General features: G+C 35.7%; 1 protein-coding gene across 3 annotated transcripts in view; it reads right to left on the minus strand.

The window, feature by feature from the left end:
- Positions 1–15,974, minus strand: part of dmd (dystrophin) — a 156,900-nt gene that overhangs the window by 43,813 nt on the left and 97,113 nt on the right. For 2 of the 3 annotated variants that reach the window (XM_079813128.1, XM_079813127.1), the window contains exon 1: positions 4,481–4,674. In XM_079813128.1, coding sequence (XP_079669254.1) covers positions 4,481–4,500 — 20 coding nt within the window. In that variant the 5' untranslated portion in view covers positions 4,501–4,674. Of the gene's footprint in view, positions 1–4,480; positions 4,675–10,058; positions 10,120–10,338; positions 10,418–13,432; positions 13,580–13,737; positions 14,007–14,095; positions 14,214–15,974 lie in introns of those variants that run through there. The other variant, XM_079813126.1, reaches the window with a different exon arrangement.

The raw sequence follows: 15,974 nt of genomic DNA on the forward strand, positions 1-15,974 counted from the left end.
AAGTATAAAGAAAAGATTTACAATGTTTTCACTGGCCAAATTAATCATATTTTGTAAATATAAACAAATTTAGATTTTGATGGCTGCATCACACAGTTTTGCCAAGTCCGCGGAATTGGGCTACTTTAACACAGTTGCCGTGGGCTGTTTTTCATGTCCACAGGTTGAAGCGACCCCAATTATGTGATATTTATCCCAGGGAAAGCTAATTTTTCCAGGAAGTACCCCTCCGCAACCCTCCCCTCCCCCCATTTTTTCCCCCATCAAAATGTGTTTATATTTACAAAACACAATTAATTTGGCCAGTGCAAACATCGCATTTTTTTCTTTGTACTTCTGTCAGTTAAACAAAAGTTAAAGAGAATTAATAAAAAACACAGATTCTTAATTTTATTGCATTTTACAAAATGTCCCAATTTTTTTGGGAATTGGGGTTGTATCATTAAAGTACAAAAGAGGTCCATACAATGTTTGCAATATATTCAGAGCGTTCTGAAGTCATACAATAGCTTTGTGTAAGAAACAGACCTATGAATTAAAAAAAAAAATGATGTGCATGGATAAATCATTCATAATACTTAAATATTCCATAAAAAAAAAAAAAACAAGAATTGTCAATTCTGACTTCATGGTGACTTTTGTCTTTGGAGTCCCATTTGTCTTTTTTTTCCCCCATTGTGTATAGAATAATGACCAGAATGTTCACCAAAAATATACCATTTCATGTTGGAAGAAAAAAGTCCTTTTAGCTTTGCATTTTAATATTTTAACCATCATTAAAACCGTATTTGATTACCAGGATTTGAAAAACGAATGGAAAATACTGTCTAGCTTTAAGTAAAGTTGGCAACAGTCTCATGCAGGCACAGCATGCAGCGTAGGTTACATTTTGTGTGAAAACATGGCGGAAAAAAGTGAGAGGTTTTACAACATTTACAACCGAGCGCTGAGGGAAATGTTCCATAAGCACCATCTACTGATTTACATTTTCATTCAGGCTGTCTGTGGTTTTTATTGTACATTTTTAATTTAACAAATATATAATAAATGTATTATTAATAGTAATAGGCATTGCTAAGGACTTCATTTGGAAAACAAGACGATTTTCTCAATATTTATATTTTTTTGCAACCTCAGATTCCAGATTTTCGAAGAGTTGTATCTCGGCCAAATATTGTCTTATCCTAACAAACCATACACCAATGGAAAGCTTATTTATTCAGGTTATGTATAAATCTTAATTTTTAAAAATGTACCCATATGACTGATTTTGTGGTCCAGGGCCACATTTTATAAGTCTTTTTATCAATACCTTATTTGAACGTAGTTCATGTTAGTAGATAACATTATGTTGAAAGTCACAACCAACACTCTTGTTAATCTAGCCGTCATTGATGTTAATGCATTTATTTTAATGTCTCTGATGTTGTTGCATTTATTAAATACTTGACAACTGATTTTGTAATCCCTGCCAGTAAATAAAACGTGCGTCTGCTAGTCTGCTTGGGGGTCATTAGTGATTTTAAATGTTAAAATAAGCTTCTTTCACACAGAGATTCCGAAAAAAACACTGATAATGTGTTTGATTTTGGTTCATTCATACTGCCAACAATTTTCTGGAATATGTGCGTGCATTCACACACATCCGGTAAACATCCCGTTAAGACATGCAACATGTAATGTCGCCACAGCGTCTTAAGTTTGCTTATGCTTTTCTCCACGGAGAAACCACGCTCATGCATTTTTTTTTTCTGATTCGATCATAAACTAGCGCATCGCAAACCGTTCCACTAAGTTGGCGAGCAATCTCAGCTTCAGCGTCATCACTTCGACTGTACAACACAACCCTTACGCCATTGGTCCTGCCTTTTGTTCACACCGGGTGCGTTCCGAACTTCCGGGACTGATCCCAGCAATGATAATAGGTCCCCATCCTGGGATCAATCCCAGGACGTGTTTGCATTCACACAGAAGGCACTCTAGCAATTCTATGGAAATTTTCTGGGATCAATGCTCTACGTGAATCAGGCTATAGTCTCCTGTAAAAAAGGTTGAGAACCACTGGTTTAGATCCTACATGTGACCATGGGAGTAGTTTTAAGCATCTAAATTGTTGTACTGGGTCCTCTTCATTTGAATCTTAAAAGAAGCGAGTCTAAATTTCTACATTCACAACAGCGCCTGTTTTGTTACAAAGGGCTCTAAATGAATCCATTAGTGAAATGCAATTTACACTACTGAGATGCCTTGTTTTGAAGTGTTGCTATGGGCCAGAATGTTTTTGTGATTTTGGGCTTAAGCCAGCCAAGTGGCTCTGCAGAATTCTAATAAGGTAGAGAAACTTCAAAACTATAAATTATACCAAGACCCTACAGTGTTTTAGTAAGGAAAAACACCATCAACAAAAATTAGATGAAAGTGAACTTGTGCATTTTTTTCTTCCAGAAGAAAAATATCTGAAAAAGTCAGAGGGGTCAAAACTTTAAAAAGAGTTGTGGAAAACATCAGTGTCTCTGAAATGCAAACATTATGGGGTGGAACCATACTAACAAAAAAAGCACCATGGTAATACCAATGCCATTTACCATGAGACTGGTTTAGAACTCTCTATTTTAATATAGTTTAAAATGCCATTTTTTCCTGTGATGTCAAAGCCGGATTTTCAGCATAATTATGCCAGACTTCAGTGTCACATGATCCTTCAGAAATTATTCTAATATGCTTTTGCTTATTTGCTTGGTGCTCAAGAAACATCTTATTATTTTCAATGTTGCAAACAATATATTATTGTGGAAAGTGATTATTTTATTAATAGAAAGTTCGAAAGAACAGCATTTGACCAATGCAAAAATCTTTACGGTCACTTTAGTTGAAATTAAAGCATATCCTCTGAATAAAAGCACATATTAATTCTGAACTAAACTATTCTTTTTTTTAAAAAATTACAGACCCCAGACTTTTGAATGGTACAGTATATATTAATACAAAGAAAAACAACAACATTATTTAGTATGAGTCAACAAAATCCAACAATTCAATTGTAATTTAAGAAACATGTCTTTATCATGCATAATATTTGTCTGACACTGTTTATATATACAGTTCAAAGGTTTGAGGTCAGTCATTTTTTTTTCTTTTATTGAAAGAAATTAATACTTTTATTCAGCAAGGATGTGTTAAATTGATCAAAAGTGATAGTCAAGATTTAGCCTATAGTTAGAAAAGATTTCTATTTCTATCTTTTTTGTCATCAATGAATCAGGGAAAAAGTATCACAGGTTCTAAAAGACTGTTTCAAACATTGTAAATAACCGAGTGTCAAATCGGCATATTAGAATGATTTCTGAAGGATCACGTGACACTGAAGACAGAGTAATGGCTGATGAAAATGCAGCTTTGCATCACAGAAATGAATTATATTTTAAAGTACATTCAAATAGAAAACCATTATTTTAAATTGTAATATTTCACAATATTGTTTTTTCCCCCTTTTATTTGTGATCAAATAAATGCAGGCTTGATGAGCATTTGAGACTTCTTTAAAAAAAAAAAAACATTACTAATAGTAATGTTGCCAAACTTTTGACAGGTACCGTGTATGTATGTATGTATGTATGTATGTATGTATGTATGTATGTATGTATATATACACAGATTTTATTTTTTTAAGAAGGTGTGGTCTTTGATATCAAAAAGTTTGAAAACCCCTGACATGCACATCTGGGCATCACAGGCAGCTCACTATAGGCTTTGAGACACAGTCAGTCTCTGGCAGCGCCCTCTAGGTTCAGGTAGTCTCAGTAGAGCATGCCAATGGCCTGATGGCAAATTTCCCACTGAGATCTCCATACCTGCACATCTCAAGGCACTGCATGAGCGGAAGTACAGCAGTAATGTGGGTTTGGACAAGAAAAAGGAATGCCCACCTACATGCATCTTAACAGCACAGTGTACCCACACAAACACGCTTCACGCAGACACCTCCAATCGTGGCTCCTGGTTATGGTTGAATGCAAACGCAGCCGTGAGTATGTGCTCCAAACCAAAACAGTTATCTTCTGTGTGGTATACTGTTAACTTATGGGAAGCGCACGAATATGGAGGATCCTTAAGGCCAAGCCTCGTTATCAACACTAGGATTTCCATCAAATACACCTACAAAACATACATGACAATATGAACGCCGCGTTAGGTTTATATCAGTCTGCATGCTGCAAGAGGGCACAGCAGATGCATCAGGAACTATCGATGTGTTTGCCATTAGAAAAATAAACAAATCAAGCGCTGGCATGTCGCTAAGACGTGGACATCCCCGGCTGCAGTGGCTCCCTATAAAAACCGAACAAGCACCTGCAAGGCTGTAAGGAAAACGAGCACGGAAAAGAAGCAGCGACTATACGGCAGATGGACGAATGCAAAACTCCTTCGGCGTCCTCTACTCGCACGAGCCGACATTAATTCATGCTTGCATTGCACTTACTTTCTCAAGTTCTCCCTCATCTCGCCTCTTAGTAATCGCCGAATCCAACGTGTTTATTTTTTTTAAATCCCGATAGTTCAATGTTGTTTGGGGCGAATCACCTCCGCGGTGTTCCCTCTCTACAGGGGAAAAAGCATCCGACTTCCCTGCGATCTCCCTCAGCCAGAGCGGCTCAGACGAGGCGGAGCTTTTCCTCCTGCTCCCTTCCCCCTCCAACTCCTTTCGCTCTCTCTCTCTCTCTCTCTCTCTCTCTCACTCACTCAGGCTGTGCCTCAAAACCTAGCATACCACCTACCTAGAACGCATTTTAGGACATCGCATTCGTTCGAATCGACCGTTTTGTGGAAATCGTTTATATGTCCGAACGCAACGAAAATAATTCCTAAAAATGCTGGAATGAATTGTGTTCTTAAATGCTTCGTATGCTTAATCGATTCTACGTTCAAAAAGCACATAGGCTGTGATTTGCCAAGTTGTTAACGTTCGAACGTTTACGTGATTAAAAAGCTCAAACCGATAACGGACAAAAAATAAATGATTTAAATCAATCATGCGAACGTTCTTGCCATTAGCCGTTTGAACGTAGCTACAGCATGAAGCAAAATAAATAAATAATACGAAAAAATGCTCAAATCAAAATATAGAAAAACATGTCGCCTATTATGGCCAACATAGTCGATTCGAATATGTGATGCAAAAAAAAAAAAAACTGCCTTCACGTGCTATCGGAAATTTCCTACTTCCCACTTCGGAAGTCGTGATTATAAGCTCATTGCAAATTTTGACTTGAGAGGGCGTTCATGTCCTATTTCCATTTTTTAACTAGGAAACTCATATACAATAATTACGCGATGAACGCCAACACATGAACGCCAACACAAAGTCGTAAATATAAGTGGGAAGTTCTTAAATGCGGCATGAAATAAAATTTTACAATTCGTATTTTTATATTAATATTGTAGTGTTTACTATAACTGATTTATCTGTGCACTTCATTATTTTTTAAAAATTTATTTACCATTATAATCTTATAATCAAATACGTTAACCTTCCCTCCCCCATCGAAACGACTTCTCTTCTCCCCCGGTCATGTGCTATGGCGCGAGGGCGGGGTTATCGCCCCCTGTCTCGTTTCTGCACCGCCTCTCAGAAACCTGTCACTGATCGTAGCAATATGGTGGTTAGGTGCATTTTTCTCGGTATACACAATACCTTCTTCAAGAAGGACTTGAGGCAAAAAGAGAGAAATATATGAGAAATAAAAGCTTTTTTTTAGGTAAAAATTACCCATTATAGTCGGACGAACAGCTTGTCGTGACGGCTCGCACTGAGGAATGCAGCGTGTGAACGCGCTTACGGCGCGCCCCCCCTTATAAGGGAGAGCTGAGAAAAAAGTTTTACAGAAATAAAGCCATAAAAGGCTTAAAATAAGTAAACCAGCGAAAAGTGAGGAAATATGCTCAGTAACATATGTAGAAAATATTTAGAGAGAAAATACATTTATTTAAGAGATAGATCGAGTTTTTCTCCACAACTGAGTGCAAACTTCAAATCTGCCTCCATTTTGTTAGCAACGCCCAACTTCCAACGATACAATCAATTCCCGAAGGACGAAATCAAGCCTCGCCCTACATTTTTTCTAATTTCAGAAGCCGTTTCACTCGGATATACGTCACATTAAGGAGAAAAAGACGATCTCAACTTCCGTTTCATGCCGACTTTAATTTCTTAAGCCACAATCTTTACCAGTCTTTGCCTATTTATTGGGAAAATCTTGTTAAAGCCAAAATTATATTTAGTGTAACATGCACTGACAACCATTTAAACATTTACGATGCTATCCAGATTCTGTAATTTCGGTCAAATACAGGCTATTTTCGCAGTGTTTAAAACATACAATACGCTTCAAATGATTACTTGTATATGTAAATATACAAAAACTCGTATTTACGATAAATCTGATAACACGTGAAGGCAGCATTAGAGCTCATCACATTAAAATCTTTACTTGAGTGGGCGTTCATGTCCAGTTTTCTTACTAGCCTGACGTGACGTCGTCATACTCAGATTCTAGTCACTCAGAGATATGAGTCTGATACTGCTCCATTGGGCTGTGATAATGGGGCGAAAATGCCTCTGCACTCAATTGGATAGACCTACAACCAATCGGAGCAACGGAGTAAGTGACGTGTTGAGCGACGCATAGTTGTCAACAGAACTCAACTGCACGCACGCTGGAAGAAGTAGAAGAAGAAGATGAGTGTAAACGATCTTTGCCGGTGTTGTAAAAACAATTTAAGGATACACAGAGTACTTACCAACACGATCATAATTTTTGACTTCCCGACCTCAAATGTTGTGGGCGGGGCTAAGTTCGGCTGGCATCCAGGCAATTTTTTTTACATGAAAAATGCTCAAATCAAACAGCAGAAAAAAGTTCCACCATGCTCAATTCGAATGTTTGTGAAGCAAAAAAAAATTATAATGCTGCCTTCATGTGCTATCGGAATGATTCATCCCACAGGGCTCGCAAAATATCTTTATCAAACAAACACAATGATTTATCTCTCATCCACCCGCGATTGATTGTAATGTTATTTTTGTATTACTTGGCCCGCCCAATCGGTGGATATAAGCGCGAACCGTGCATCGCGCGGCAAGTACGTTGCAGACTGCATGATCAAAACTTCCGCGATTGTATATTTCCTTCACATATCAAGTCAAGAGAGTGAACGCACATCAAGAAAGGAATGTTATTTCACTATTTAAGATAGCCAGTCGGCAGGCCGGGCTTACGATTTGGTACAGCCCCGGGACATTGGGCTATGCGAGCCCTAGCCCATACATGTCAGAGTCTGATCCTTATTCGCAATGAACCAACAATACCACAAATAAAAGATTCTTCAGCCTTTGACAGCGTGCTAATGTTCAGTGAGACACGTACACATAATCAATAGATATCAAACGATCTGTAACAATGCAATACTATCAAATATTTAAAAACAATTTACTCACATAAGTGTGGTTAATCTCATCCTGTCTGCAAATCCAGTCTCTTGTTTACAAACGAATTCGGTGAAATGAAAGAACAGACGCGCAATGTCTTCCCCACGTGAGCTGGATATTAATTAAAAATAAAGTTCATCCATGCATTCATAATATTGGAATCCGAATGAAGCTTATGCGGTATGTTTAGAAATTCGATGCGGTTTAGCTCCATGTAGGCCTGTGTTATGTTAGTGCCACGAGTCGGTGGGCGGGGCTACATAATCAGGCGTTGTTGTTCTTCTGTTGAGGCGGAGCTTCACTACACTCTCACGTCATAGCCTGGCACATTCTGAAATCGAGCGTTTGCTGGGCCTGGTGTCTATAAAAGTTTTCAGCTCTGAAACTTACAGGATATTCTTATATTACCATGACCTTTTATATATCAAACGCTCAAGGGAAAGTCGATTTCTCAATTCATCACCCCTTTAATCTCTGACAAAAGCTGGTGCCACAGTGCAGGAATCTCATTTTACAAGGCTTACATTTTGCATAAATTCAAAATAAGTTGTCATCAACATAATATGCAATGATTTTTTTAGTTTGCTTAATGTATTAGATGGGATGAAGTTTATGAGTAAAAATACCATAAAAAGTGTATGCATAAATAATTCACAGTGTAAAACTTTTATAATAACTTTCATTACTGATATCAACAAACATTTAGATCACCAGTGTACATTTATAAATGTCATGAGACTTGGAATCATACAGTATATTATTCATATAAATTAGTAAATGAACTACTGATCTGTTAAGCATTAATGTTTGTTGATAACTTATTAATGAAAGTTATTATAAAGCGGGATATTGTCCTGCAGCTTATCATATGCATTAAGCTGGGAATAACAAATGTTAGTGCCATCTGACTGAAAGTACTGCTCCGCTTGACCAGCATTAATGACATTCATAATCTATGACAGCATCATTAAGAGTCAGTTCTCTCCTACTTGAAATCCGATTCATGCACTGCCATGAGCATAAATGCTGCCCTGACTGTATATGAAGCTTGTGTGCACACTTCAGAGATTAAATGAATTACCCTATCCCAAATGAATAAGTAAAAACATTCATTACACAACTAGGTTGTTGAAAATAAATAAGACTGATCTATAATAGAGAAAGCCTGTCATAACTTTGACTCAATTCATTCATTTGAACAGAGACGCCACTTAACCACACAAACTGACAAAACAATTTTTGAACATTTCTGAGGATGATATCGATTTTGAGCCACACGAGCGATGAAACGACTATATTGGAATGACTATTATAATAAGCCAATGTATATATCACTGAAAAAAAATGTACACATTACAAACACATTACAAAGAAACAGCAAGTTAAACCCTGGATTAGACATTAAATAGTATTTTCTTGTTAAACTACTCCAATAATCTTTGTTTTATTTACAACTTAAAAAAAAAAAAAAAAAATCAATAAATCAATCAATCAAAGCAAAATGTGGCCAAATTGGGGAGGAGTTTGATAAGCCATGCCATTTTAAATTGTCTTCTTGGCAAAGAAAAATTATATAAAAGGTGAATGTAATATTCATAATTACATTGCAGGATGTCTGCCATCTACTGAAATGAGAAGAAAGCATTTATATCATACAGAAATATGACTTCTAAAAGGGTGCTATGCTGTGTATGTGTCAAGAGATAGATTGAACAGTGAAGAAAATATGAATATAAATGAATAGTGCCAGTATAGTTGAGCCAATGGCACAGTTTACCCCCCAAAGCATCAGACACACTTTTCCCCACTGCTACCATTTGGGGGGTAGCATATTTCTACATAGCGAGAATAAAAAAGTTGTATTAAAAATGCAATTTGCTAAATCTTTTAAATCACAAGTAGTTGCATATGAAGGGTTGACAATTACTTCGCTCTACCTTTATATTGTTTGTACTGTTTTGTAACTATACACATTTGGGTAACACTTTATTTTACAGTGTCCTTGTTACAAATGTTACATGTACTTACTATAGTAATAACAGTAAATTATGCATTATTACATGCAACTAACCCTTAACCAAATCCAACCCTAACCCTATACTAAGTACATGTTGTTAATTAATATCACTCAGTACTTAAATATATAATTACACTGTACTAATGACACCTTCAAATAAAGTGTAACCCGCATTTGTGTATCGCTTGTTACAAAGACGTACGTATAGAACAGTTCAACGGAACCTGGCAAACTTCCCGGTTTAATATGAAGGCAAGTATTTCTGAAACTCAGTCATCTGTGTGCAGAAGTTCTCAGTTTACTTGATTCATGCAGCTACATGCATTGACAGAGCCTAATTTATCATCTCAGATTATTCTGCACAAATTTTCCAGGGTGATATCTCTGTTTGGAAAAAGGTCATGGAAAATCACTTTTCTTTTGGTAGTCTGCCGCCAGCTGTGATGTATTTCTTAGTCTGGGAGCTTTCATAGTGTTGAAATTCAATTTGTTAATTCAGTGTGGACCTTGAATGAGCCTGACATCAACATGTGGGTTGAGTTTGGGAAGACTTACTTGATATAGTAGGGGACATTGTTGGGCGAAATAGAGCGTTCAAGAGGGCTTTCAACAGACGCTGTGTGCAGAAAAGAAAACCCATTCATGTTACCTCAATTTCAAAGCCCTTTCTATTCACCTTTCACTTCTTCATTTGGTTCAAGACGCATTTTATGTACAGTAAGTGACTTAACAGTACAGTAAGACATCATAACATACACAGGATTAGTTTATGTGTGCAATGTCCTGTCATTACAATACTTATAATATTGCTAAACAGAAACACAAACACACTCACCATGCAGGAAATTCTGAGACTGGGGCCCCAAGTCTCGGTAGGCTGTGGTCAGCTGGGTCAGATGTTCCTCAATGGAGACCTAAAAAAAAAAAAAAACACAGAAGAGGCGGAAGGAACAGGAATAAATGGCTGTAACGAATAGTGTTATTTTAGTATAATTTATATACTATTTTATTATTTACTGACATTTTGAATGAGATTTTATTTTATTTTCAATTTTAGTATAATATAATGAATTGTGTTGTGTGCTTGTCACATTTTGTCATATATTTTTATATATAAAAACAGCTTTACTTTTATTTCAGTCTTCATTTTAGTAATGTTAGTACTTTGACTATATATATATATATATATATATATATATATATATATATATATATATATATATATATATATATATATATATATATATATATATATACACACACACACACATACACACATATATATATACTGTATGTCATATAATATACTGTATATATATATATATATATATATATGACATATTTATGTGTGTGTGTGTGTGTGTGTGCGTGTGTGTGTGTGTGTGTGTATACAGCTATTTATTATGTTTATTATGTTAAGTGGTCTCTTAATTTTTTTCCAGAGCTGTATATGTATATACGTGTATATATTTATATATGTATAAATTTATGTATTTACATTTTATTTCAAATCGTAGATGAAATACATTTTAAAACAGAAAGGTTGGCAACTAACTGAAATAAAATAATTTTAATTATTTACATTTAATTTAAATTTAAAGTATATATTTTAGTAATTATGGCCCGGTTTCACAGACAGGGCTTAGACTAAGCTAGGCCCTACTTCATTTTAGGGCATCTAAGTAACTTTTATAAATGTATCTTAGAAAAAAACATTACTGCTGTGCATCTTGAGACAAAACAATTGCACTGACATATTTTAAGATATTTCAGTTGAAACAGCTCAAATATGCATTTTAGTCTAGGAATAGCTTAAGCCTTGTCTCTGAAACCAGGAGTAAGTACAGTGGTGCCCAAAATGATTAGAACACCTGACAGATCTGAAAATATTGACTGTCTTTTTTTGCCTCCAAAACATGATTTAATTTCATAATGTTCATGAAACATGCAGATGGATACTCTGACCATCAAATATCAGATTAAGTGAGTCGTACTGTTTTTATCCACTTTAATATTTGGTATGTCCAACTTTTGCAGCAATTACAGTAGCACATCTCTCTGGCATAGTTTCAATATACTTCCTCTGAGAACTTCAACACTAATGTTATCCCATGCCTTCTGCAACTGAAGCCAAAGGCTTTCCTTTGAATGTACAATAGATCTGTCCAGTTAATTAATGGAAACAATTTTTAAAAGTTTTAGTTAATAAGAACAACACTGGAAAATAAGGAAGCGCATGCCAGTAAAGGTTAATAAAACAATTTTAAAGAAACCTATTCTCTAAATGTGCAGAATGTTTCATCATGATTGTTTTTATGTTTCTGTCCTACTTCTCTTTTGATTAAATAACGCTTTTCTGTGTCCTTTGTCAAATCTCAGAAGGACAGATCATTTCTGTGATCTGCTTGTTGCATCTATTGCTGACATGTACACTTTTCTACAACTTTACAAAGATTGAACTGTTTTTCAGGGTTTCTGCAGGTTTCACCAAGTCAAATTTAAGACTTTTTAAGACATTTTCAAGACCATTATGAATTAAATTTAAGACCATAAAGTAAACGCAGTCACCAAATTACTTGCAAAGTAAATTAATTTATTCAAATTGAACAAATCGATAAACTTGCACTTCCCCATAGCTCCCACCAGTATATTTTTTTTGTGATTTTTGAGAACAAAATGACTGAATTTGTGGTGGTAATTTCCAGAAATTTGCACGTTTTTTCTTCTTCATAATTACGATACCACATTTACTGTATTATGTATTATGTTAGATGCACAATAGTCACACATGACAATAGAATGAACAAAATGCATAAATCTTGTTTATTTTGGTATCTTGGCATTATTTCGCGGTGAAATTCTGAATTACGTAGGATCTCAAAAAATGCATTTTTGATTTTTCGTTGTATTTAGTAATCGCAGAAATGTGGAAAAATTGTCTGCAATATAAGTTGCATGTTGGTCTCATTTGTAGTCGTAATACAGTAAATTATATTTGGACTAGCGAAAGAAAGAACTACAACACCCGAAAAAAAGAAAAAGAAAAAAAACATTCTAAAGCGCTGCGGGAGAATTTCAATGAGCATTAGAGGTAGCATTACATGAACGTAGGAAAATTAAGACATGTTTAAAAGGATTTAAGACCTAGAACAGAATACTTCCACGAATTTAAGACTTTTTAAGGCCTAAAATTTAGATTTTGAAATTCTAGACTTTTTTTAAGACCCCGAGGAAACCCTGGTTTTTATTTTTGTCTCCTTTTGTTTCAGGAGCTAAATCTGTGACCTGACTTGATGTATAAATAATGAATGTTATATTAAAGTTAACATTAAATTAAAACTACTTTGTTACTACACATTCCAAATTGTATTTTGAACGATTCATTAGTGCATGTTATTCCAAATGAACACTAGTTTGTCTTTGTAATCATTAATTTAGAAAACTGGTCTTTTTGCTGATGTCAGGGATTTCTGTCCCTCCATTGACAGCTACGCAACTACCACTTTGACGCTTCAAACAGTTCATAAAGAGATCGTAAAACGAATCCATATGAATTGACAGATTTAGTCCAAATTTTCGGAAGATACACAATCACTTTATATGATGAACAGATTGAATTTAGGCTTCTATTCACCGAAGATGAACAAAAGTCCTATGGGTTTGGAATGACAGGGTGAGTTCAATAAATGATTTGAGGGTGAACTAACCCTTTAAGGCCATATATAGGCTAAAATGAACCAAAAGCCAAATAGCTATTTAGGCATTGTTTTAGGGTACTCGCTCCATTATGGTATGGAATGGCAAATCAATTCCCAACAGATCAAATCAAGTCCCACACTTCTTGTTAAAATATGTACATTTATGGAAGATAAAGTTGCAACAAAAAAAAACTTCACGTTGACTTTAAATGAAAAGAACATGAATGATACCTGCAGAAGCTTCCATCTCATGTTGAGGTCATCGATTCTGCTCAGGTTGTCTGGAGAGAGTAGAATGTCAGGTGGTCTAAATGTGGAGGCCAGTTGGTTGACCTGATTTACATGATCCTGAATGGGAATTATCTCCTCCTGGAACGCCTGGAAAAATACATAAAACCTTAATGTCTTTTGGAAAAAAAGGCTTAAAGATTAAAATAATAAACATATATACTATGGTATAAGCATGCTACTCCATGGTATTGCCATTGTACATGTCCAAAAAAGTTTTTTTTTGTAAGGGATAAGAGGATCCTGACCTTTACTCTGTCTATGTGGTTTTGCAAATCATCTATAAGCAGCTCCCCAACAGGCTTCCAAGAATTCTTCATGGTCTCAGCCTGCCGTAGCTTGAAGTCCAGCTGATCCTGGGCGTCCTGCAGCTCCATCAGCCTCTCCATGGCCAATTCCAGCTGTTGCTGCCAGTCAACAGAAGCTGCACCCAGATTCTTCCATCGCACCGTTACATCCTCCACTTCTTTACGCAATATGCGGCCCACATTTTGAACCCTCTCCTCAGGACTTACATCTGGGCAGCACACAAAAGTGAAATACAGGTTATAGCATCTTTAAGTTATTGTATTGGGAAAATGTGTTTAAGTGCAGAAGACTTCATACCCTTTTGTCCCGGCCTCTGTTTCAGACCCTCACGGGGCATCTCAGCCAGGAAGGTTTTAGCATTGTCAAGTGTTCCACTGATTACAGGTTCTTTGGCACCCAACTCTCTTCTGAAGACCTATGAAAGCACAAGGACTTGCTACCAACAGTGCTAAATGTCACAATGAAGGCACACATATGCGAAAACCTGCCTTTTTTTCACATACTGTCACCCCCCCTCCCCCGTTCAGTCAAACCAGGTGCTATTTTTTCAGGTATAGCTCTTCTTCATGAATATTTATATCGAGCTATTGTCATTCTTTCCTGGGCAAACATGCCTCCTTCCTATGCAAATAAGGCTCATTATAGAATGCGCTGGATTCACAAATATCAGTGCATCCTAATGCAATTAACACAGTGCTGTTACAATGTTTGAGTACATTTTCTAGTGATCCTGGGCTGAAGGTTTTCATTGCTTCGCTGTCTTTCAGCCATTTTCGGGGCACATACAAACTGATCAGCACCAATTGTGTGTCTGTATTTACATCATTACATGGATTGCATAATTCCTTCCAAGATCCAGGTACTAAAATAACACAGACACCACATGCCTAAAACTAAAATCAATTTTGGTAATTGATATAAAGCTGAAATAAAACAAAATAGGAATGTCAGATGAAAAAGTTAAACTTTAGAAATGTTGCCTTGGCAACTAACTGAAATCATTTGAAGCTGAAGTACTAAAACCAAGAAGTAAGAACTGATAAAATGTGAATCACATAACAAAATTACTATATAATTACTTAAACTGAAAACATAATAAAAAGTCAACTCAAACTATTAATTCATGTTATTAATTCAGGGCCCCCACCCCCCCTTGCTTCAATGGATGCAAAGAATTCGACTTTTTGTCTCACAGAGTTCACGTTCAGTGGAGCAAATTTGCTTATATACAAAACTGCCAAATTTTCCATATATTGTAATCATTATCACAACATGCAATGATTGCTTTAACAAGCTCATTGTTTTTGCTTAAATGAATACCTGACGTTAGCTAACTGCATGATTTGTATTATCTTAGATCTGTAAATTTCTGCAATATGGACATTACTTTGACAGTCACCTGATAACAGATTACTCTTAAAGGGATAGTTCGCCCAAAAATGAAAATTCTGTCATCATTTATCACTCTTCTGTTGTTCCAAGCATGTATGAGTTTGTTTCTTCTGTTCAAAATAAAATAATATATTTCAAAGAATGTGGAAGAACTATGGAAGTCAATGGTAGTGTTGTAGTCAAGAACACCTAATCCGAAACCAAGTCGAGACCAAGACCAATGTGTGTTGAGACCAAGACAAGACCAAGACCAAAGCAGGGCGAGACTGAGTCAAGACCAAGACCACACCAGCACTCCTTAAATTAATAAAGATCCACATTACTGCATGAGAAATACTTATTTTAATCAATAAACATAATTAGAATAAGACACTATATATAGAGCTGTTATACCAATGAAATGAAATTATTAACAACAAAATTCATCTTTCCACTGGTGGTGGCACAGAAAATGCATCTGAATTGGTAAATTACAAATGCATAAATAATGTTGAGAATAATGTTTAAAATAAAAAAAGCAATATAATGTTTGCAGTCATGCTCAAATTTGTGAAAATAGCTCTCTTGCTCTTGTGATATTGCTTAATTATATCACGTTATAATATAAAAATCCAGATCTCATACAAATAGTTTTTTGCAACAATATCTTGAATTTTGTGAGCATTAGTATTCATTTTGGTGTCATTTTTGACACAATCCCTTATTTCTGAAACGGCACAATAAATAAATCAAAGTAGAAATAAGTTATTGATTGCATCTGTTTAACATCCAATCACATTAATGA

Source organism: Gobio gobio (genome assembly GCF_949357685.1).
Source record: "Gobio gobio genome assembly, chromosome: 3".
Classification (NCBI taxonomy): Eukaryota; Metazoa; Chordata; class Actinopteri; order Cypriniformes; family Gobionidae; genus Gobio; species Gobio gobio.